The 24,482-nt window shown below is 41.1% G+C and overlaps 1 protein-coding gene across 1 annotated transcript in view; it reads right to left on the minus strand.

The window, feature by feature from the left end:
• si:dkey-92j12.5 (multiple PDZ domain protein) overlaps positions 1–24,482 on the minus strand; it is a 37,490-nt gene that overhangs the window by 11,228 nt on the left and 1,780 nt on the right. Inside the window, 22 exon segments of the mRNA XM_034203456.1 lie at positions 282–392; positions 1,328–1,505; positions 2,092–2,286; positions 3,645–3,965; positions 8,278–8,476; positions 10,632–10,755; positions 12,214–12,384; positions 12,975–13,184; positions 13,544–13,705; positions 14,049–14,234; positions 15,126–15,272; positions 15,491–15,570; positions 16,564–16,638; positions 16,922–17,135; positions 17,518–17,609; positions 17,833–17,935; positions 18,168–18,275; positions 19,832–19,915; positions 20,261–20,383; positions 20,583–20,651; positions 21,567–21,785; positions 23,864–24,030. Of these exon segments, the coding sequence (XP_034059347.1) occupies positions 282–392; positions 1,328–1,505; positions 2,092–2,286; positions 3,645–3,965; positions 8,278–8,476; positions 10,632–10,755; positions 12,214–12,384; positions 12,975–13,184; positions 13,544–13,705; positions 14,049–14,234; positions 15,126–15,272; positions 15,491–15,570; positions 16,564–16,638; positions 16,922–17,135; positions 17,518–17,609; positions 17,833–17,935; positions 18,168–18,275; positions 19,832–19,915; positions 20,261–20,383; positions 20,583–20,651; positions 21,567–21,785; positions 23,864–24,030 (3,338 nt within the window).

Genomic DNA, 24,482 nt, shown 5'->3' on the forward strand with positions numbered 1-24,482 from the left:
AATAGGTTTTCAGTTAAATAAACGTTTGTTTAACAAGCCTTGTGAACTGTGTACATTATATTGTAATGCCACAAACTCCGACGCAAACATTGCTGAAACTTCTGATGGAGTTGTCCAACAGAATATAAACTGCAGATTTTCTTTGCACTTGCTGAGTATTATGATTCAGTGAAATAATCTGGGACCTCAATAAAACAAAACAGAATATTATGTAATCGTACTTGAGTATTCGTTGCACATTGTATGACTAAGCAAGTACTTGTTTTTCTGAGATGCAGTACCTGAGATCTGTGCTGTCCAGACTGGAGCAGGAAGACCACAGAGTCTCCGGCCCGGCGGATGGCCTCCACTGCCTGCTCATGGCTGGCATCTCGTAGGTCCACTCCACACACCTTGGCCGAGTCAACATTAGAGACAATTTATTTGAAAAATGACCTTTAAAAAATCTAGTAATCACAATGATGTGTCAATCCTGTTAATCCAATTTTCACCTTAAGGCAACCCTGCAATGAGAACATAATCTACAATGACCTTACACATACATAAAAGCGATGGCTACCTCAGTAGAAACTATATAGCAAGATCGCAGGGCTAATGGTACGTTTTCTAATGTTTAATGGTCAAATATCGCTAAATAAGATGTCCCACAAGATTTATTTCTATGTATTTAGGATTAAATGAATGTCGTTATACGGATTTACCCAGTATTGTAATTCAAATATATGTTGGAAAGAGACACAAATGTGCACTATAGTTTGTGCTTAAAACTGTTGCACCAGAGTGTGGCATGGAGGTTCGTTCATTGCATTGTATAAAATCCTGTATTGTATAAAGACGAAAAAGAGCTCAACCTTGGAGTAAAAATAAGATTGGTTTTTACTATATCATCAAATCACCATCTTTCATAAACCCAAGCGCTGCACATGTTTCCACAGTGCACACACAGTAAACAGAACATGTATACAGTATATAAATCCATGCTCATTCAACAAACACATAAGCATTAACACACACACGCACGCACGCACGCACGCACACACACACACACACACACACACACACACACACACTTGCCTTTCCTGGAATGTAAACTAAGTGTGTCTCCTTCTCTATCTCCTCAATGAACATTGCCACAGAATGAGACACACCACACACACACACACACACACACACACACACACACACACACACACACACACACACACACACACACACACACACACACACATACAAACACACACACACACACACACACACACACACACACACACACACACACACACACACACACACACACACACACACACACACACACACACACACACACCTCTAGTATCCTGTCTCCAGTCTGGAGGGTGCCATTAAGTGCTGCCGGGCTGTCGGGGCTGATGTGCTTGATGAAGACTCCCCTCATCATCTCTCCACTGCTCAGTCTCCGGCCCATGCCTCTGCCTCCCATTATGCTGATACCCAGGGACTGGCCTGGTGTTCGAGTCAACCGCACACTGGAGCACAAAGCAGAATATAAGGAACATTCACACTTATTGTAGAGCTGAAAGGCCTTCATGTATTGCAGTGATGAATAATGGATGTGCTCTGTACACCTGAAGAAGAGAGGAAGATCTACTTGGTAAGGAGCAGTACGGCATAAATTCATAAGAAAGAGAACTAAACCAATGGATGTGTTTTTTTTTCTTCTTTGAATCTCTATCCACAGCGGATAGAGTTTCAAATATAAGTCAAAACAAATTAATATAATACATGCAAGTGAGACTCACACAAAAGCTGGTCTTTGCATACAGTGCAGCTTATGTGATTTTATAAGTGGGATACAGTCATAAATGCAATAAATACAAGTTGTGAAAAAACGGTTTCTCTAGACCTGAGAAATATGAGCATGTTGAGTCTGCTCTGTGTTGCTCTCCCCCGCTGTGAACATAACTTGAGCAAACTAGGATTTTAGTAAGCCTTCTCTGGCAGAGAAAGAATAAAAAGGCATCATGGGCAGAGTTTGAGAAAAAAAGAGGCAGAAGGATGGAAGATCTGAATAAAATCTAACGGCAACACAAATTAAATCACTGATTCACCTACCTTCTAGGCTGATCCCAAGAAACTGTGGTATGAAAATGAAGCTCCTCTTCTCCGTCTTCTTTACCGTCCACCTTTGTCTCTACCTCCAGCTGTGATATTTTCCCATCTGCGCTACGCCTGTCCCTTTTCTCCTTCACAATCTGTCCTTCTTTGTTTCCCTCCTTCTTGTTCATGCAAGGTTTTGGAATCAGCCAACTGATGGCAAAAAAACATGCAAATAGAAATAATATTAAATCAATGTGTGATATTAAATAGAAAATGTGTTGATTACAGAACGTCATTCTCTTTGTTCAACATGTAATAATCTTGCGAAAATGGGTGAAAAAAACAAGCAATCACTTTGAGGCCATAAGTTGTGAGTCAAATACCATTTGTCTGCTTCATACTGGCAGAATTCCTGTGGATAACAAGTATTCTCTGTGTACTTTATTCTTTTTTTAAGTCATGACACACTTTGACACATAGCCAGTTGTGATTTATATTGCCAGGCCTTAAAGATAATGACTGCTTTAGGAGCAAAAACACCTGAAATACATATTTTCTGCCAGCGAGTTCACAGTAAGGTAGTATTTTAATGCATGTGTGTTGAAACATACAGTATATACAGTATCTCTTTTTATGTGTGAGTGAGAAAGCGAGGTAGAGAAGGAGAGAATTTTTCATGAATATATTTAACGGTGGAGGGCTGTAATAAGCCCATGGAGGTGAGTGATAGTGGTGCTATCAGCACAGCAGGAGCCGATAGCCAGTTAAGTTACAGAAGAGGGCAGAACAAATGGTTCCACCATGGCTGAAAGAGAGCAGCCAGGAGAGGGGGATTGGAAAATGGGGAAAAGAGAAAAAGACCAAATAGAGAGATGAGAGACAGATGTGGACACAAATAGTGAAGAGGGAAGACTAGCAGAGCAAGACACAAAGACAGCATATCGATAAGAGTGAAGAAAAGGCTGCAGAGAGAAATGGGAGTGAGGGAGGGAGGAGAAAGGCAGAGGCAAGAAGATGGAGCGAAAGCAGGGATAGACAGAAGCGAAACAATTCATTTTCGCTGACAGTCAGCACTGAGATCCATAAGCGAACAGCTAAATATAACTGAGAGATTCAACATTCAGAGAAGCTTTTGCCTTTACCAGAGAGCAGAATGGAGAAGAGAAAAATACGGAATGGAAGGGACTCAAACTCAGCTGGTTGCATACTGAAGTGAAACACATTGTTTCCTTCATGGATACGGTTAATTAAAGTGTCAGATAATAACTCAGATCATTAGTGTGACTTAAGCTGCCGGGTAACTGAAGTAAGTGATGTGTTAAAGTTATAAAAACACTAGCTGCTATGAAAATCAAAACCCTAAGGTGAACACACGGAGCTCACAACAGGCATAATGTATAGAGTGTATTTCATCGTCTGAATTCTCTGCAGCAAACACATCAACATGTAATAAAGCTGGAGCCCTGCAGTCTAATAAACCTTGAGGCAGGTTTATCTTGCACTGTGGGGCCTGAGGAGGGATTAGGTGGCCATAAATAATAGGCTGAGACCTCTGGATCTTACATTACCTTGAGTCCGGGGCCGGGGTTATGGTAGGGACCGCGGCTGGACCTTTGATTAAAGCTTTGGATGAAGCAGAGCCTCTGACTACTGCTGGATCTGCAGCTTTAAAATTGGCCGTGGCAGAGGGTTTTAGGCTGTATGAAGCTGGAGTGGAGACTGCAGCTCTGACTGGACCTGGTGATCTCGCCGGGGTCGAGCCGGGTTCTGGAGAAAGGGTTGGCGGGGTCGGTGAGGAGGAGGCGCTGTCTGCTGCGATGGACGCCAGAGGGGGTAAATTCAGACGGACGCGGTACTCATCCACCTGATGGGCTGGGACATAGGTTATGCTGAGGGAAAATAAATGGGGAGGAAAATAAATGTCGGGGCAGGGTGAAAACATTTAGAATATGACTTAAGATTTCCCAATACTTGGTTTCCATATCCCACATTAATTAAACTTTTACCAACAGACAGTGACTGATATGATAAGGAATTAGACACATGGCATTGCACTTGAAATCTACAAACAAGATTGATGGATTATGTGATGACTTACTTTAATGGAATAATATGACTTTGATATATGATTTTATTAATTGATCATATTTATAATCATAAAAATGTATGCATCACAAAATACCAGAAGTGAAAGCTAGATATAACTGAAGTAATGTTTAATAATGCTGAACAGTTGTAATCATCATTAGTTATCAATTAATAATTCACTTGTTTAAAAAAATGTGAGACCTGAAAAACAATCAATAAACAACTACTAACTTTAAGGCTGCGGTCTTACATGTCAGATGTTTGTAAGTGCTATTCAATTATAGATGTGCCCAACTGCATTAACAGTGCTTGTACTGCAGCTGGTAGAAGATGAAAAGAAAATGAAATCATTTCAGAGAAATGCATGTTTCAATGTCAAGATGCAATTTGTGATTCAAGACGGATGAAATAGTAAAGTGTTTTGCGTGAGCAGGATCTGTCAGAGCTACGGTCTTAACAATGTCATTTGGGAAAGTGTCAAGGACGTTGTTAAAGCCAAACACTCCCACTTCCATTCTTGTGTGGCACTACCAGTAGACGTGGTGTTCGAATCTCCTTAAAGAGCTTGATTCCACTCACAGTGGCAGATTGAATATGCAGGTCTTCCACGCTAAGCTGTTGTGACTGAGCCTTGTGGACAGCCTGTCGTATCTGAACAGAAGCAGTTTGATAGCAACAAGCCCTCACCCTTCTATGTCTGTCTTATTCTGAGGCTTCCAAAGCAACTCATCTGCCTCCACTCTCTGTTAGTTTGTCTGCAGTGCTGTCAGGAGGAGGCAGTATGAGTATGTGTGTGTGCGGGTTTGTGTGTTGTGCCGTGCATCTACGAGGGGCTCTTTAAAACGCTCTTTTATTCAGAAGTGCACTGTTCAAGGTGAGATGAGCAATGAATTATTCAGAGATATTTCCCATAGCAGGAAAAATGTGTTTTTGGAGGTTAGACCATTGAAAGGATGTGTATGTGTGTGTGTTAGTTTGTGTGTGTGTGTGTGCCTGTAAAAGCAAACGAGAGAGAGAGAGAGAGAGAAAGAGGGAGAAAGGGGTAGAGAGACACTGAGTGGGCGTTGTGCAGGGCAGCACGGTGCAGGAGATGGGGCACTTTTCCAATCAGCCAAACAAGTATTGTCAATGTGGAACCATAAGTGCTGATGTTAGAACAAGTAATAATTTACCCAATTTTCCCTCAGGCCATCTTTAGAATGTAATCATCTAATCTAATTTAACATCACTGCAGCGCCTCAGTCAACTGCAGTGTCAAAACAAGGTGGTAATGGAGATCCGCAGTGAGACGAGATCGTTTATATGTGATGATGCTGTGAAAGTCATGATTGTGACCAGCACATATTTATTTGTATGATCTACAAATACTCACTCATTCGGGCCACACACACTGTCAATATCATCTAGATATGATCATAGATGGGTAGATCTAGGAAAATATGAGCAGTATTCAATTAAACTTTTTCTTCAGTGGTTGATGGCTCTCCACATTCCCATAGGACCTTTCTACATTTTCTTTAAACTAAGAACAGTTTTTCTCGCTTTTCAAGTAAAGACGTGTTTAAACTATGACATAAGGGTAAGTGAATATATACACTGAACACAAATATAAACGCAACACTTTTGTTTTTGCTCCCATTTTTTATGAGATGAACTCAAAGATCTAAAACATTTTCTATATACACAAAATAACCATTTCTCTCAAATATTGTTCAAAAATCTGAAAAAATCTGTGATGGTGAGCACTTCTCCTTTGCCGAAATAATCCATCCCACCTCACAGGTGTGGCATATCAAGATGCTGATTAGACAGCATGATTATTGCACGGGTGTGCCTTAGGCTGGCCACAATAAAAGGCCACTCTGAAACATGCATTTTTGCTTTATTGGGGGGTGTCTGGGGGGGGTCTGAAAACCAGTCAGTATCTGGTGTGAGGGGTAGGAGTAGGGGTAGGGTTAGGGGTAGGGTTAGGGTTAGGTTAATGTTGTGAATCGAGTGGCCTGTGTTCGTCGTCCATTACATAAGCCTGCCCATACCATAACCCCACCACCACCATGGACCACTCGACTCACAACATTACCCTAACCCTAACCCTACCCCTACCCCTAACCCTACCCCTAACCCTACCCCTCACACCAGATACTGACTGGTTTTCGGACCCCCCCAATAAAGCAAAAATGCACGTTTCAGAGTGGCCTTTTATTGTGGCCAGCCTAAGGCACACCTGTGCAATAATCATGCTGTCTAATCAGCATCTTGATATGCCACACCTGTGAGGTGGGATGGATTATCTCGGCAAAGGAGAAGTGCTCACTATCACAGATTTGTTCAGATTTGTGAACAATATTTGAGAGAAATGGTTATTTTGTGTATATAGAAAATGTTTTAGATCTTTGAGTTCATCTCATGAAAAATGGGAGCAAAAACAAAAGTGTTGCGTTTATATTTTTGTTCAGTGTATGTGTGTAATCAATAACTGAGCTACATAACTTACTGGAATCAGAGTAAAATGTGACACTCACATATCCTACTTTAATGCTGTTAATGTAATGTGGTTTAGTGCCATTAGTTGTGCCCACTGAGCCCGTTTACAATTTCCAAGATCTTACAACCCCAGAATATATAAACAGCAAGGATACCATGTGATGTGTAACATTTAAGAGACACAGTATCAGCTTAATTAGAAACTACAAAATATAAGATTGTGAGACCGCTGTTAAAGGCGCATCACTGTGTGCACTTGAGAAATATAAAGCTTTGGTCAGATTGCACTGATGGTATATTTACATTATATGTTTTTTATATGCAACAGATGTTCCAATACCATCAAGCTAGCTCGGTTAAGATTTGTTCATCCAAAACAATTCTGCCCAACTCCAGCCTCAGCAGATATCTACAGTAATTAGGCAGATTAAGTGAACATACAGTATCTGGTGGTTTTTAAGCTATAGGCCCTTTTCCCAGAAGGCCGTTTGACATGTCCCAGCAGTAAAAGCACAGGTGTTAAACAATGAAACTAATGAAGACAGAATTCTACTTAGCTGCTTTTTTTCAGGGTCCTTACCGATGCCGGAGTGTCATGACTCACTGGGAATGAAGCCATCTTTGATGTTATTAGCAACACCTGTGCCATGTAGGCATGTACTACCATGCCAAGTTTAAATGTCTGCTGTGAAAAAGGCCCAGTAACAGCACGGCATCAATTCATGTGTTTAGCTAAAAACAAATTAAAACTAAAGAATTTCTGCCCTGCTACTGTCAACATTAGAAAATCATGTAGTGCTGTGACTATACTACTTGATGGCGCCATGTGGGGCGTCAGAGCCATAGGGTTTCTCTGCAACAATTAAGGGATATGAAGCATCATTTTAGCCGCTGTAGAGAGGGTGACGCACAGTGCTGCACATCCAGTGTGTCTGAACACAGTCTGAAGATTTTTGAGTAGAAGTGATTCAGAGGAAGTTCAATGATGGAGAGGATAGAATGCAAAGGATTACTTTGCTAATATTTAAAAATCAGTTTGAGATCGACAAAATAATCCTTTAAAGGTCACCTATTATGCAAAATCCACTTTTTCGTGTCTTTTATACATCAACATGTGTCCCCTCTGTGTAAAGAGATTCTGAACGTTTCAGGAAAAAAGATTCGCTCACTTTTTGTCCTGATCCATTTATATAAAAACCTGCCTGAAAATGAGCTGATCAGATTTTGGCCACTTTATGATGTCAAAACTATTTTTTGGCCAATTATGTTCTTTTTAACCAAATATCTCTCAGAGGGGCGTGGGGAGTGGCTCCTTATTTCCATTTAAAGTAACAAGAGAATCAGCACTTTTGAAACAGGGCTGAAACAGAGGGGATTGTGGGATGCTACAATGCATGATCTGTTTGGTGTTTCAGCCAAACACTTCAGAGACATGTTTTGTATATATCTGAGACCTATATTAAAGTAATGAAAAACAGTATAATAGGGACCTTTAAACTGCTCATAAGAGCTTTTATAGAGTTGTCGAGCTAAACTGTGATGTAACAGTAAGCATCACCTGTGTTATTTTCAGCTCAGAGCAAAACTCTCTTAAATGGTAATGTTGTTAGACAGTGACCGGCTCCTCACCTTATCTCTGGCCCTATGACAGAGTGTCTGCGGAGCGTGGCTCTGGCCCTGGCGTTGGTCAGATTGGAGGTAGGTTCTCTGTTGATGGCCAAGATGGCATCCCCCACCCCCAGCCTGCCATCCTGGCTAACAGAGCCCCCCTGGACCACGCTGCGCACCAGCATGCCTGAGCCGTCCTTGATAGCACTCACCGACATCCCTGCCAACACGCACACACGTACACAGACACACACATGGGCACAGGTGAGTGGAGGGTTGGCTAAGTCTGCTTTGATTGCATGCCAAAGAGACAGACAGTCGTCCAAACAAACACTTGACAGTGGCATAATCAGCATAATCAAGACAGACACTAGGCAGATTAGCACACAAACATGGCGACACATGCTTGACATTTACAAAGCATCACCCTCAGCCAAACTCGCATTAAGGTGCACACACACACACACACACACACACACACACCACACACACACACACACACACACACACACACACACACACACACACACACACACACACACACACACACACACACACACACACACACACACACACACACACACACACACAGGTCAAAGGCCACAGGTGACTGGAGGGTGAACACATGCAAGTCGCACAAACACCTGACTTTGGCATTATCAAATCTGACACTAGGCGGATTACACAAACACTACTTTAATGCAAACAGGCAGAAGCAGGTAAATCAGGCATCACACACGCACACGTGCACACTTCACCAACACACACACACACACACACACACACACACACACACACACACACACACACACACACACACACACACACACACACACACACACACACTGTAGACAGGGAAGGCTACAACAAATTAGGAAGTCTAGTCTACAATATGGCGTTTGCACCCTACAATGACATCTAATGGAGGACTACGCACATCCACAACACTATGGTCATAATTTGAAAATGGTCAAAGAAATTACTTTGTGCTTATTTTTGATCAAATAAATAGTTTATTGCTTTTTGTATAACATTCAAATTACAATACAATCATAGTGCATGGAAAACAATCGTTTGGAGACACAGCTACTGACGCTGATAAGACAGACAGAAGACATTTCAAAGACATGAGAGCAAGTCTGAAGTAATAATGATGAATGTCTCTAAATCCAAAGGTATTTGTTTCCTACAACACTGCATCATCATAATACATTAATTTTATTACAGACTAATGAAAGTGTTTTAATAATTAATGGTAAATTCCGAGATGACATTTTCTATATGAAATTCTATTTCTTCTGATCTCAACGGAACTTCTTCATGTTAATGCATTAGGTTCACACCATTCAAGAACAAAGACTTCTAACCAGGCTGTATATACTCGTGTTTTTAGACGTGCAAGGCAAGAAACAAAGACCTCATTATAATCCATCAAACCTTCTCCTTTAACAACCTGCTCTAAAACCCATACAGTCCTTGAAGTACAAACCAACCATACACTGTTAGCATGTCTCATGTTATCAAAATTGGGCATTCAGTCATTAGTTGCCCGATGGATAGAATTGACCATGGCACCTAACAATAGGAAGGATGTAAAGAAGTGCAAAAAGATCTTTAAAAATATTGCTCATAAAAATCCCAAATATTTGGGCCTTAAAGATACAGACCATAACTCTGCCTTACATTTGAATACATTTAAATTAACATGAGTAACAAATTAACACAGACAATCTGTAAACCCTCCACATGTGGATGTCCAGAAAACCGTGCTACAATACATATCTTAACAGGAAGACCTACACTGTTATAAACAGATAAATACTAACACATGCAGTGACACACAGACTGTAGGTTATTACCTTGATTTTCTCTACCTTTGGAAATTAACATAATGTTAAACTTTCACGCATACACAAGTAGTGCGGTGCCTTATTAGAGCACGTTTCCAGAATACAAATACGTTCGTTTTCTTATACTTAGTTTGCACAGTGCCCTTAAATGAAAGTGTAGGAGTGCCTTACACCCCGTTGTTAACTCCCTGACATTTTTAAATAACTAATATAATCTCAACACTAGAGTATAAAAACAAATATCAAATGTTAATATGCTCATTGGTTTTAAGGTTCATTCATATTCATTCACATTACTTTGACCATCCATTTACAACCATACTAGCCTATCAGACAAACACACATGCACAGACACACACACACATGCACAGAAATCATCTCCTCGCTCAGGTATGAGGAGCACATCATTTCACCACTCCTCTTCAGCGCAGTCGTCATCAACACCGCCAATTAGCGTTATTAGCGCCATGCCAGCGACGTACACACACCAAGACACCATCACCATGAGAAAGACGTAGAACATACCAAGGCTACGGTTGCCCCGGACAACAGTGATTGTCCTCTCAAAGCTGGTGCGGGGGGGCAGAGGTGGTGCTTGCTGCCTGTCGTAGTCTTCCATCATGTTGAAACGATGCCGCAGCCGGTTTTCCTACGAGGGAGACGACAGAGGTTATGAGTGAGGGCATGAAGTTGGGGTAACAAATACAGAATTAGTGGATGGTTGCTGTGTTACTTTCTACAGTCATGGTCCCCAGAGGAAACATTATAATGGCTTTTCCTCCAGCTCTACAGCCTCACTTTGACTTTGTGTTTCCTGCTAAAAGGCAAATGAAGTCACGCTAAACTATAATGGAAAACATGGAAAACTTGAACCTACTGTACTATAGGCTACAAATCAGCTTGTTAGAACTGCAATTGTGAACATGCTGACATTAGCATTTATCTTAAAGTACCGCTGTGCGAAAGGACAGCCCCACAAAATAAGCTTTGACACAAACTACAATTGTACAAGTTCTTAAAAAGTCTCCCATATTGCAAAGATACATTTATGAATGAATAATTTCCAAATAGATTAAAACAAATTGAACTCTGCAGGGTGAAGGCCTTTGGGGTAATTATGAGATGTAAAACATGCAGGAAGGCAGGCTTCTTTGGTCCCCCTGGGCACTTCACAAAGAAAAAGTGCAACAGGGAGATTGTCTTTGAACCTTCACAGAAAGTACAAGCAGAACTGAGGTTCTGACGCTGCCTCTGCAACAAGCCGGTCTTTGATGAGAACACACTGACACTTGACATACCTGCTCTGGATCTGGTGTGTGTGTGTGTGTGTGTGTGTGTGTGTGTGTGTGTGTGTGTGTGTGTGTGTGTGTGTGTGTGTGTGTGTGTGTGTGTGTGTGTGTGTGTGTGTGTGTGTGTGTGTGTGTGTGTGTGTGTGTGTGTGTGTGTGTGTGTGTGTGTGTGTGTGTGTGTGTGTTGGGATATATAAAGGCAGAACTGTATGCCCTTGTGCTAGACCGGTTGTTTATGTCGTACAAGCAGTAAATACTTTTCATTCAGAGGCCATTGTTGGTAATTAAGCAAAGGCTAGTACAAAAGGAGTTGAGACCACAAAGGAGGAACATGTATTTGACACTGAGCACTTTCTCTATACTACCTGACCCAGTGATACTGATACAGATGGCTCTAAGCTCCTCTGTATAGAACATTCACTGAGAGAACAAACACTATCATAGTAATCTCCCTTAGAGGAACCTAAAATGGCTACCTAAAGATCTCCAGTTTGCATGCTAATGAGCAATGCTTCCTGTGTGATGGACAACAAGATTCAGACTGCTGTATGTGTTTTAGCAATTTAAACTTGTCTCTTTAGAGGACAGTTACAGTTCTATTTATTTCAGATCTACAGTATGCTCTGCACACAGTATATACAAAACGTGTTTACAAATAATTGGAACAATTATGCAGTATAGCACCTTTGACCTCAATTTGCATGTGGACCAAAGTTGTCCTGTTTTTCTTTCCCCAGAAAAAAGCAACCAGAAACTGTCCAGCAATTTTAATAAATCCATTTTTTAAAGTTATATTCATTTTGTGTTGTATGACATACCGTTGTAGAGTAATACGGCCCGATGATGCTGTTGTCCTCAGAGTTCCAAGTGTTGCTGTTAGCCTCCGCTGCCTCAGCTAGCAGGTTGATCTGACTTTGGCTGTCAGTGTCATCATAAGAAGTCCGCAAGCTCCTCTCTGAGATGGGCGTTAGGCCGCCACACAGTTCCAGCTGACAACACAAAATTCCCAAAATAAAAAAAAACGTTTTATGTGCAAGTGAATTCACATGGAAGCAAACAGTCTAAACAAGGTGACTGTAAATTAGACACCCTCTTCTCCTCTAGCCTTCTCTCTCCATCTGTACTGTGGTCGAGCATTGTGTTCATCTCTCAGCTACATTAAAAATTCAGATGGCCTGTAACTGGATTCTCTGCTCCTTGTTACTAAGCCACAGTCCACAACAAGACGAAGGAATACTGTACCCTCAAGGAAACACACATTTAGATAATTGTCTTGCATATCTGTGGAAATGAATGTATTTTGGTCAATCCTGAAGAAAGCTGCATTTGAATATTTGTATACGCTGCAGCCCACAATATGATATACTGTATACTGTACTGTATGACAATATAAACGTGTCCACTGTCTAAGACTTTGCCATACAGCACCATTTATAGTATAGTATTCTCCCCTTAGTTAACTCTGGGTGTATTAAGCCATTAAATGAGCAGGAATACCTTGCATTAGAGTGAGGTTTTTAATTGTGAATTTGAAAAAAGAACGGACTTTTCTGCCAAAAATGTACATCTCTTTACATACCGGCAGTGGTTTGGCAACTCCAATGCAGACAGGGCCATAGCCGGTGGATTTAAGCACGTGCACAGCATAATCCAGGCTTGAGCCTTCCAAGTCACTTTCATTAACAAACATGAGTCGATCACCAGGCAGCAGGCGACCATCTCGATCTGCTACACCCCCAGGCACCAGAGACCGGATTACCAGAACAGTTTTAGTGGCATCTTCTGGATCCTAGAGTCAGACATAAGGATATGCTGGTTGGATAATCGACATACATGAGATACATTGTGAATTGAATGGAATATAAATTAATGTAAACAAAAAAAAAACAGAGACCAGTGTAAAAGTAAATGAACTGGCTGGTCTCATAGAGGGGCAACAAGTGATTATTGCTATACATTTATACATTTATAACAGCAACGGACACTGCACTTTACAGTTTCTACTTGAGCTCACAAATATGCAGATTAGAAGAAGTCCACATGCTTCTCTAGAGTCTTCATCTTAGACAACCTGATGCTGATATTCTCAGACTGCAGCCTATTCCAGTCTGTTCTATTTGTAGAAAGGCTCAGAGGCATGTCTCTGACCTGGTAGTCCAGGATACTGAAGCCAAGTCCTAACTCCCCTTTCTCCAGTTCGACCACCTGAGCGTCTCTCTCCCACATGGCCAGGGGAGGGGACATTGGGGGCACGCCACGCTTGGTGATGTCCTCAGCTGTAGGACAGGGAATGACACAGCCCTGGTCCAACTGGGTCGCACAGAAATCAAATCAAATCAAATCAAGTTTTATTTATATAGCACATTTATAAACGATTTATGGTCGAGCTAAAGTGCTGTACATAAAATAAAAATAGCCTACAGCAAATACAACAGCACAGATTGTTCAGAAAGAAGAAAAGACACAGATAGGAAGATTGATTTACAAGGAAAGAGCATGTCAGTGGCATCTTTGGGTGTCATTTCGAACCGCAGGGGAACGGTAACAAGCATAATATGATATAACATAACAAGTTTATACTGTTTTAAGGGAATATATTTAACCACAAAGGCTTATTCCCACTATGTATCCTTTCATCGATATGTCCCTTCACCTTGTCATTGAATTCAGCTAGTAGCTCTTTCAAGGTGAGATGTGCATCATTCTCATCCTCCTCATCACTGTCGGGGATTGCAGGCGGTACAATGTGAGAGCACACCAGGCAAACATCCATCGGCAGCTCCTTCAGAATATTTACCACCTCCTTATGCGTCTCTCCAATTAGAGGGATCCCATTCACCTGCCATGAAGATAAATACAATATTTGTTCCATATATTCCTATGGTCAGGGATTTGCAATGTCATGCTTTTAGCTTTTGAAAAATACTAGAATAAAACACAGCTGTCTGTCACTCTTGACTACAGTATCTGTGTTTCATGGAAAAACCTGCAACACAGCCCTTAAAGGTTTTTACTGATATTTTATTTTCGGGTTTGCAATTAGTGGACACAGTACATCAAGTCACAGCATGAACAATTAAAGCTGCAAGCCGTAACTTAAGCAAGCAAGGATAATAAAAAGATGAACAATGGCGTTTCCATGCAGATGTTGTCTAACAAAGATCAAAGGGTTGAGCTGCGGCACAGGTGTCTGCTTGTGCGCTCAAAGATAAGAAGGACATAAACCCGTTTTCAGTGTTTTCTACACCGCAAGCAAAGCTACTGTACTGTATACATTGTCTTAAAGTTTAGCTAAAAGAGTGCTAATCATGATGAGACATATGTGCGGGTTCATGAACTTACCCAGCAAAGTGGGAGGATGGCAAGCTATACCAACACAGTACAAGCACAAATACACTGAGGCCTCCACCCCCACCATCTTATCAGCATACTTGAATTAAGTATGCGTGTTTACTGGTGATGTTTTAGATATTTGTGTAGGTTTTAAAATGCAATATGACTCTCTTTCTGGTCTGTTCTAACTACTTTTAAAGAACAGGCTTTCATCTGCTTGAATGGAAGGCATCAACAAACCCGAACATATGATGCTGAAAACGTCAGGTATTTTTGTTAGTTATTCACAAGATTACAAATATATTTATTTTACCCCCAAAATATCATCTCTATATAAAATACCTAAAGAGTGAGTTGCAAAGCGATTGGAACAAAGGACCATGTGTCAGTAGGTTACCTCCAATATCTGGTCTCCGGTGAAGATCCTGCCGCTTTGACCAACAGGCCCCTCGGGTAAAACGGAGCAGAGGTAGTGATGTCCCGCCCGAGCCTCCAGACTGATGCCAAGCCCACTCGTCTCACCGAAACGCTCCAGCTGACACACCTTAAAGAGAGACATAAGGTTGAGGATTGGGAAACAAATGAAGAGAAGCAACGTTTCATGGCTAAGAAAGGTGAAAGTGTAGGAGTCACAATAGGAAGAAAGTGGGTTTTTCCTCTTTAAATTGGCCATTACATGTTAATACAAATGTAGATATGTAAAATGCTATTAGTTTTTGAAACTGGTTTCTCTCTGCATGTTATATTGAATGCTAGACCTACAATAACTTCATATCTCCGTCCGACTGCATGCTGCCACCTCTTCCTCAGGTCTTCCTCCTCAGCTGGCGTCAGTTTCACACCTGTAAAATGCGCATATAAACAAAGTAAAATCAAGTTATATCCCATATGCGTTGTTTCTAGCCCTTTTCTTTTTAATGACTGATTTTAAATGCCATTTTCTTAATCTCTTTCATTTTTTTGTAAAGCACTTTGAATTGCCTTGTGTTGAAAAGTGCTATATAAATAAACTTGCCTTGCCTTGCCTTGCCTTGCCTTGCCTTGCCTTGCCTTGCCTTGCCTTGCCTTGCCTTGCCTTGCCTTGCCTTGCTTGCCTTGCCTTGCCTTGCCTGCCTTGCCTTGCCTTGCCTTGCCTTGCCTTGCCTTGCCTTGCCTTGCTGCCTTGCCTTGCCTTGCCTTGCCTTGCCTTGCCTTGCCTTGCCTTGCCTTGCCTTGCCTTGCCTTGCCTTGCCTTGCCTTGCCTTGCCTTGCCTTGCCTTGCCTTGCCTTGCCTTGCCTTGCCTTGCCTTGCCTTGCCTTGCCTTGCCTTGCCTTGCCTTGCCTTGCCTTGCCTGCTTGCCTTGCTTGCCTTACATACCCCAGTATTACATATTAAAATCCCATATAAAAACATCACTTTGGCTGTTTATTAGAGAGAAACAACAAACAGACACATAGCACACGCACACACACCACACCAGACACACGCACGCACGCACGCCACTACTGGCACATATACATGCATATTCACACCCACCATCTTGAGATTTCTTGGCAAACTAATGATTTCTCGTCTGTCTATTAAAGCCCCATGACAATCAGTGCTTATTTGGCTGTGCTCTCTGATGAAACCCAAAAAATCCTTGTCTAAATAAAGACATACAAGCAGGCGGGGCGAGAGACAAATCATCTGGAATGAACTGAATGAGTTGGATAAACACATGACTGAACAACTCTATAAATAGACTCCCATCAAAGAGCATGCTTCACTGCCACATTGCTGTTTCCTGAGCCCAATCAGCATATCAGGCTAAGTCCCATGATCCAGTTCCAGACTGCACTGCAGCATGGCTTACCGTTTCTGGAATCGTGACGGGGTCGTCCGTTGGCGTATGCTGCTCGCCGGGAGATTTCCCGCAGTGAGCAGATTCCTGGAAGATGGGGAAACAGATTTTGAGCAGTGATCCAAACACAAACACACAAAAAAACTTGACATCCAAGCAAGCATTGTTATAGTTTGAACAGATATCAGAGAGATAAGTTGGTTATTATTTAAACAGACGTGAAAGGTAGCACCTGTGGATGATTGCTTGCATAATACGTTTATGTAAGGGCATGCTGTCAAATCACATGTTCTCTATTTCGTCAACTTCAAAAGCAATTCCCTTATGATACCCCTGAGCCAATATGTTCCCTTCTCTCAGCAAAAAGCACCTGTCTCTTGAATCTTGTTGAGGCCCATCCTGTAGGGGTTGCCCTCGTGAAAGCTGTGGGAGTGTCGGAGGGGATGCAGGGGGGGAACTGGGGGCAGGATGTGACTCAGACGGACCACCTTCCGTAGCAACCTCAGTCTAACCAGGGGGCCTGTCCTCCTCAGCACCTCCATGGCCCGCTGCTCACTGCAGCCCTGCAGACTCACCCCGTCCACCTGAGGGAGGGGACAGGATGTAAAAGTAGGAAAAGAGCCAGGATGAATGCTCAGGTATGATGGAAACAGAAGCAACATTTTAGTGGATGAAGTGGACGGTATGGAGGAAAATGAAATGGGAAAGTAAATCAATACTAATACAAAATAAAAAACAGAGCATGATTGAAAGCAGTAAAAGCATCAGATGATGAAGTGATGGATGGAAGTAAAAGAAAAACTATAAGGATTCCTCTTCATCAGCTTTTAAAAACCCAAATTGGTTTGTAGGTAACTACTAAAAGCTGCAAACTGCGCACATTTTGAGATGCCTTTTTTTTTGGAGACAAGGTATTTCTTCAGAGGGCTCAATAAAAAGCCATCTGTTGTTTTTAGTGGAACTCACAGACAGAATGATGTCTCCGATGTTGATGCGTCCATCTTGATCCACAGTGCTACCCTTCACTATGCTCTTCACTATCACACCAGCGCTGTAGGCTAAGGAAAACAAGAGACAAAATGTGGTCAAACTTCGACTTGATTAAGTGAATGTAGCTCTAAATGTATACATAATCAATCATAATCACGCAATAATACCTTATACTAAGCAGGTTTATATAATTGCATATACTGTTCGTTTTCCAGTTTTTTTAAGTGAATTTAGCTTGGAATAATGCTAAGACAATTCTTTAATACATTTTAAATCGGTAGATGTCATTACCTGAGTTTAGGTCACCTATGTAGCTAGAAATGGTGAATCCCAGGCCTTGACTGTTCTTAGTGAACTGCACACTGAAATCATAGTCATCCTTCAAGTCATTGAGCTGGAAGGAAGCACAGACAATAATGAATCCAGTTAACCATTTTTGTGTTTAACGGAATAATGTATTACATGTTTAATGTCACTGATAAGCCAATTATATGAAACGTTTCTGTATGACTTTAATGATGTGCTGTCAAACAGACACACACACACCCACATACACCCCCCCACCCACACACACACACACACACACACACACACACACACACACACACACACACACACACACACACCTTGCCGTCCAGGCTGTCCTGGCTGAGGGCAGGAGAGGAGAGGTGATTGTCCTTTGTAATATCTCTGGCAATGAGCAGTTTCACCTTGGTGCCAGCATTTCGCAGAACCTGGGCCAGGTGGTCAATTGTGAAGAGATGAAAAGAAAAAGTGTATTGCAATTAAGAAATAGGTAACATAAAAAAACAGAGAGCTGCAAAGATGGTAAAGCATACTGTATAACAGATGACTTCCTTGAAACAGGCTTGGATGTTTATAGAGAATAGCTCAGAAAAAGCTGTGTGCTGCTCTTAAATGTTAACCAGAAATATATTTGCTAAATCAATGATGTCCTTTTTTTCTTAGAAAATACAGTTTTTGTGTCCTCGAAACACTTTTGATAAAAGAATATGGCACACTTCCCCGAGCTAACTATGGGCTAACAGTGAATACACACAGTGACAAGATATTTACACTGTATCTGTTATTCAAGCACACATTAACAACAATTGTTTGCAACCAAATATTTCCAAGACAGTGTGTGTGTTCTTTTCCAAGGGCCACAGCATTGTTACAGAACAAGATGTTTTATTTTCTGGAAGGAGACTACAGGTTGTCTCTGAGTACAAGTACTTAGGAGTACACATTGACACAAACCTCAGTTTCAAAACCCACATCAAAAAGGTCTGCAATAAAGTAAAGTTCAATCTGTCAAATTTCAGATACATTAGAACTTCCTATCGACTGCAGCAGCAAAGCTATACCTTCACTCAATGGTCCTCTCCCACATCAACTACTGTCTGATAAGCTGGTCTAATGCACACTCTACAGCTCTAAAACCACTGGAATCACTGTATAAACAAGCACTCAAAACACTAGACAAAAAGCCATTCCGGTATCATCATTGTCACATTGTTAAAAAGTATAATCTGTTCAGCTGGGAAAATCTCATAGTTTACAAAATCATCTGCTTAGTTTATAAGATCACTCGTGGGTTGACTCCTCCTCCCCTGGCTGGCTTCATCAGCCTAAAGTCCACCTCAACCAGGGTTACTAGAGGTGCGGCTAGGGGAGACTGCACTATCCCATTTAGGAAAAGTGCATTTAGCCAGGCTGTCTTTTCATTCCACGCATCCCATCAATGGAATTCAATACCACCATCTATAAGAGAGTCCTCATCCTACTACTCATTCAAGCACAGTGTTAAAAAGTGGCTCATTGAAAACCAACAGTGTCAGCACTGATGTGTGGGTGTATATGTGTGTGTGTGTGTGTGTGTGTGTGTGTGTGTGTGTGTGTGTGTGTGTGTGTGTGTGTGTGTGTGTGTGTGTGTGTGTGTGTGTGTGTGTGTGCGTGTGCGTGTGCTATTGTGAATGTTTTCATTATTATTATGACTTGCTCCTTACCTGTATTCAGTGATGTCGTCTATTGTAAATATGTACATTTATTTTGTATAACAATGTAGTGGTATTTTTATTCTTGCTTTTAGGATGCCTATCACCATCTGGCAAAGGGACTATCGGTGAAAACTAGCCTTTTGGCTAATTCGAGTACATTTACATGTTTTTAATATGTTGATTAATGTACACTGTCCCTTGTTTTAAATAAATCAATTCAATTACCATTACACACAAAAAAACAGAGCTAATTCATCTAATATAGAATTGATTTTCAATTGATACCTCACCTGTGCCACCTGCTCACTGTTCATGCCTGCCAGATCTGTATCCCCGATGCGCAGGATTTGATCTCCGCTACGCAGGTGCTTATCCTAGGGAGCCCCATTACAACAACAACAACTGTTTTTTGTGAAATATATTTACATACATTCTGCAGATTCGACATAACACATATAACTATAATACAAAGTTTCAGTATGTTCCTTCAAAGATTTAACTCATCAATAAGGAAGGGAAATATTATAGGCTAAGCTAAGCTAACCAACTCCTGGCTGCAGCTTTATACTTAAGGTATATTATGATATAATAGGGATGCTGTCAATCTTCTTACTAACTCTGTCAAGAAAGTAAAAAAGCATATTTTACAAAATGCTTAACTACTCCTTTAACTGGCTATTTAAGTTTTGGCTATGCGATTGATTGGCAGGTGGATTTACCCGTCCGGCAGCTCCTCCAGGAAGGATGGTCTTGACCATGACTCCGGTGCTCCGCCCGCCAATGATTCCAAAACCCAGTCCTTTCCCATCATTGATTAGCTCTATCATCTCCACGTGACGCCTCTGATGTGGCAAGGGTTAGAAAAAGAGGCAAGGGAGCAGAAAAGGGAGGGAGGGAGAGAGAGAAAATCTATTTTAATTAAATGTTGAAACACCATTAACAGGTTGGAGTGCTAAAGCAGTTTGATTCCCTTGCTTATCTATATCCACAGACACACATTTACAGCTCTACATTACCACTTCACATGTGAGCCAACTGTACCTCATGGGCGATAGCAGACAGGTTTCTACCCATCGACATGGTGCGGGAGATTCGAGGGGGAGTGCAGTACTACAAAATAAATGTCATGTGTAAAACAAAAGCAAACTTTAAATGACATACTGTAGAGCAGTGTCAAACTCAAATACACAGTGGGCCAAAATAAAAAAATGGGTACTAGTCGAGGGCCAGACTGGTTCAATGTTTATTCCAAAACGTATTGAAATAACTTATTGCACATATTAAACCTGGAACTAACAAAGCTTAAATAATTGCCTATAAAAACAACATTACACATTAAATAATCAGTTACATTCATTTCTTATGGCTCTATCTGCCACTTTTCTGGAGTCATGTCTTATGATTACATTTCTCCACAGGCCAACAACAGCTTCAAAAAAACGATTTCCCTCAAAGAACAAACCAAACATGCCCTGTTGTCGCAAGAAGAAAAGTGCAAAAGGAAACATCCATTGAAACTCAGTGTGCTGCTCTGTGATGCTAGTTCAAGCCAGATACTTGGCATCTCGTCTCGGGTGCAAGTTCATCAATGTTTGGGCTCAGGCTCTGAGCTGAGGAAATCCTCAGGATTGAGTGAAGGTGCAATATACCGGCGGGCCAGATCGAATATTAATGAAAAATTATCCTGCGGGCCGAAATTAAATCCACCAAGGGCCTGATTTGGCCCCCGGGCCTTGAGTTTGACACATGTGACATAGAGTTAGCGGCCCTGCCTCTAACGCCTAACAGGCTCTTAGCTGAAACCACCAGACAATGTAACATCCAACTGTGCTTGAGTTTATAATGTAATGTTATATTCTGAAATGTAAAATGTGACATTTGGAATGGTAATCTGGCGTATTTTACAATTGAAAGGAAAAAACAACAATGTGGAAACACTAAGTTCATGCATGGACTTCAACAATGAATTGCTTATAACCAAACTACCTCCTAGGTCCTCATGTCTACAATGGGTGTTTTACTTACTGGGGATTCAGTGTGAATGCAGTTGTTTGAGTAGACGTCTGAGAAGGACAGATCCGGGGAGCCCAGAGAAGTGAGGCTGTTGTCGCTATAGATGGATCTGGCAGTGCCTCGGTTCTCTATGGCCCATGTGTAGGAGTCACTGTGGCTCAGTGCCTTCAGGTCTAGTGCCATGCCATGGCAGGGGCCACAGTTCATGGAAACAGATTTGGAAATCTTCCCCTGGTAGGATTGAAGGAGCAATACCGAATGGAAAGATAGCACAAATGTTGAGATAAGAGGATACAAGTGTAAAAATAGAGATGAAGCATGTAAAATAAATTGGTGGGATGGAGAGATAATAAATTAATGAGTGAGGGATTTAAGGATTCGAGGGAAGGGGGACATAAAGATTGGGAGGTAAATGGATGAGGGAGATAAAGAAATGGGGAAGGGGATTGAGAGAGTGGTGGAGACATTAATTGAAGAACAAAGATATGGAGGGTGAGGAGCCGGATAAGTGCAGAGAGATGGTTTTAAAATTGAGCAGAAAGAGAGAAAAAGATAGGAAAGCAAGAATACAGGGTTCTGAGATAAGTGCTTTTGTTCAATAGCAAGTAACCACAAGATTGTTCCCTTTTGTCTTTAAGGTTTTCTGTTTCAAAGTGAAAAAGGGATTTCCGGAAGATACATATTTTTTTATCTGTATGCTATTTCATTCTAACAATTGTAACACCTGTTGAAGTAGCAGTAGCAGAATATAAGAAAGAGCTATATCAAAACCTGAATTTATTTGCTCCTATTTTGTTTTTGCCACTGTAAGTTTGACAAGAAACAAGATCGTGAACCAACAAAAAACAATGTCAGTGTCTGTCTTGATAAAAATACAGAAACCATTGACATGATCCAGCAGTGCCATGTTTCCTGGAATGTAGAGATAGTAATTGGTTACGAGCTGACACTACACACAGCTCCAGTAATGTAATGATCCTTGTGTGTGGACTGTGGTTTGGTGCTTATAGGGTCAGCCCATTAAAGCACACCACAACAGACGATTACAAAGCCATGATCATTACCACTACAACAGCGGTTAAATAAGTACTCAGATGTTTGAATTAGGGCGAAGTAGCAATACAGCATGTACTGTTACATGTAAAGGTTGTCTATTGGGCCACTAATGTATAGACTCATACAACATAAATTCTTCTCAATCACCACTTATGACCCATTTGCAGGGCCTTCTGAATGTATTTTAGTTTTGTTTTGCTGTGTTACAGACGTTTCTAGGCGTCACCCTACATAGCAAACAGGTGCCAGATCGTGAGCATGCATTCAAGATGAAATAGCAAAAATACCAAATCCCTATAAAAAGCAAAAATAACTAGGCGAAGCACTAAGCGTACAGCTTGTTCAAAAACAAGATTGAACTGTGGTCGGCTTTGTTACACTGAAGAGTACCCTAACACTTATTGAGCAGGGGAGAAGGGCCCACTTTGTGGTGTTATCAAACCTCAACTCAATATACTATACTATACTTAAAGTGAAAAAGGGATTTCCGGAAGATACTAAGGATAGAGGGTGTCGTTTTTCTCATACTGATATTCTGAACAATCTGTGCTGTTGTATTTGCTGTAAAGTGTCTCTACTGTAGGCTATTTTTATTATATGTACAGCACTTTGGCTCGACCAAAAATCGTTTATAAATGTGCTATATAAATAAAACTTGATTTGATTTGATTTGATTAACTATACTGTTCAAGTATTGACCTATTATAATATATCATAATGTTTATATTATTTGTTTGCTGATTTCATTTAATATCGTTAGATTTAATCCGTAAACAAATGTAGAAGTTAACTGTTTTTTTGTGTAAAAGTATTAAATAACAGGAATTGGAATTACTCAAAGTCAAACCTTAAAAATGTACTCAAGTAGAGGAAATGTTGAGAAAAGGTATTAACTGACGAACACAATACATACCTAGATTATCTGATAAATTGCAACAAAAAAAAACAACTGTACAGTAGATGTGAACTGGATATGATGAACTAGACAAGCTGACACTTCAGAAACAGACATAAACTCAAAACTTGTGACACTCTTCGGATGACTTTTGCAGACTCAACATGTTACAGTATATAGACGTGTGTACCTTCCTGCCTCTCTCTCTCTGTCTGTCTCAGGGCTTTAGTGGTAAGCTTAGGTAAGCTGATTAGTCATCCAGTTTGGTTCCTGCATTCAGTATTTTGGGAATAATTCCGGCTCCTTCCCCACCATTCAATATACAGCTAACACCCACACAGTCATGCTCACGCTGTACCTTTGCCGGGGGCTTCCGCTGAGCTTGCTGTAAACTGAGTATATGATGGAACAGGGGGCTCTGCAGGACCGTCTTGAGCAGGGAGAGCTTCTCCTGTGTGGGGGCTTCTCCTCTCTCCTTAAGTTTGGCTTGAAGTCTCTCCACAGCTTCCAAGGCACAATGAGTATCTGCAGAGACATTGTATACTTTGTGTCACTCGGAAACAGGACTTCTTCACATCTCGCTGCTTTGTGACCCCTTACAAAGCCCACATCTTTAATAATAAGCAATGAAAGGTCACTCATTTATGGAGACCAATGGGAAAATAGAAATGACTTATCATTCAAAGTTACTTTAAACACGTCTTTAGAATCTAGAATGACCTTCTCTGTCAGCACTGATCCACACAGTGATAAGGATAATATGACACATATTTTTGGGATATTTGAGTGAACAGAAACTGTATTTGTGAAAAAATAAACCCCTTAACCATAGCCACAAGAATGTGAGTTATTTCCATACCAAAGTCTTCAAATGTCAAAAATATTCTGTTCTTAATCTCCTGGTAAAAATGTATGCTAAGAAAGCTACACAAAAAAACATCACGGAACTTTTAAGATAATAAGAGTGGATGTGCAAT

Source organism: Gymnodraco acuticeps, unplaced genomic scaffold (assembly GCF_902827175.1).
Source record: "Gymnodraco acuticeps unplaced genomic scaffold, fGymAcu1.1, whole genome shotgun sequence".
Taxonomy (NCBI): domain Eukaryota; kingdom Metazoa; phylum Chordata; class Actinopteri; order Perciformes; family Bathydraconidae; genus Gymnodraco; species Gymnodraco acuticeps.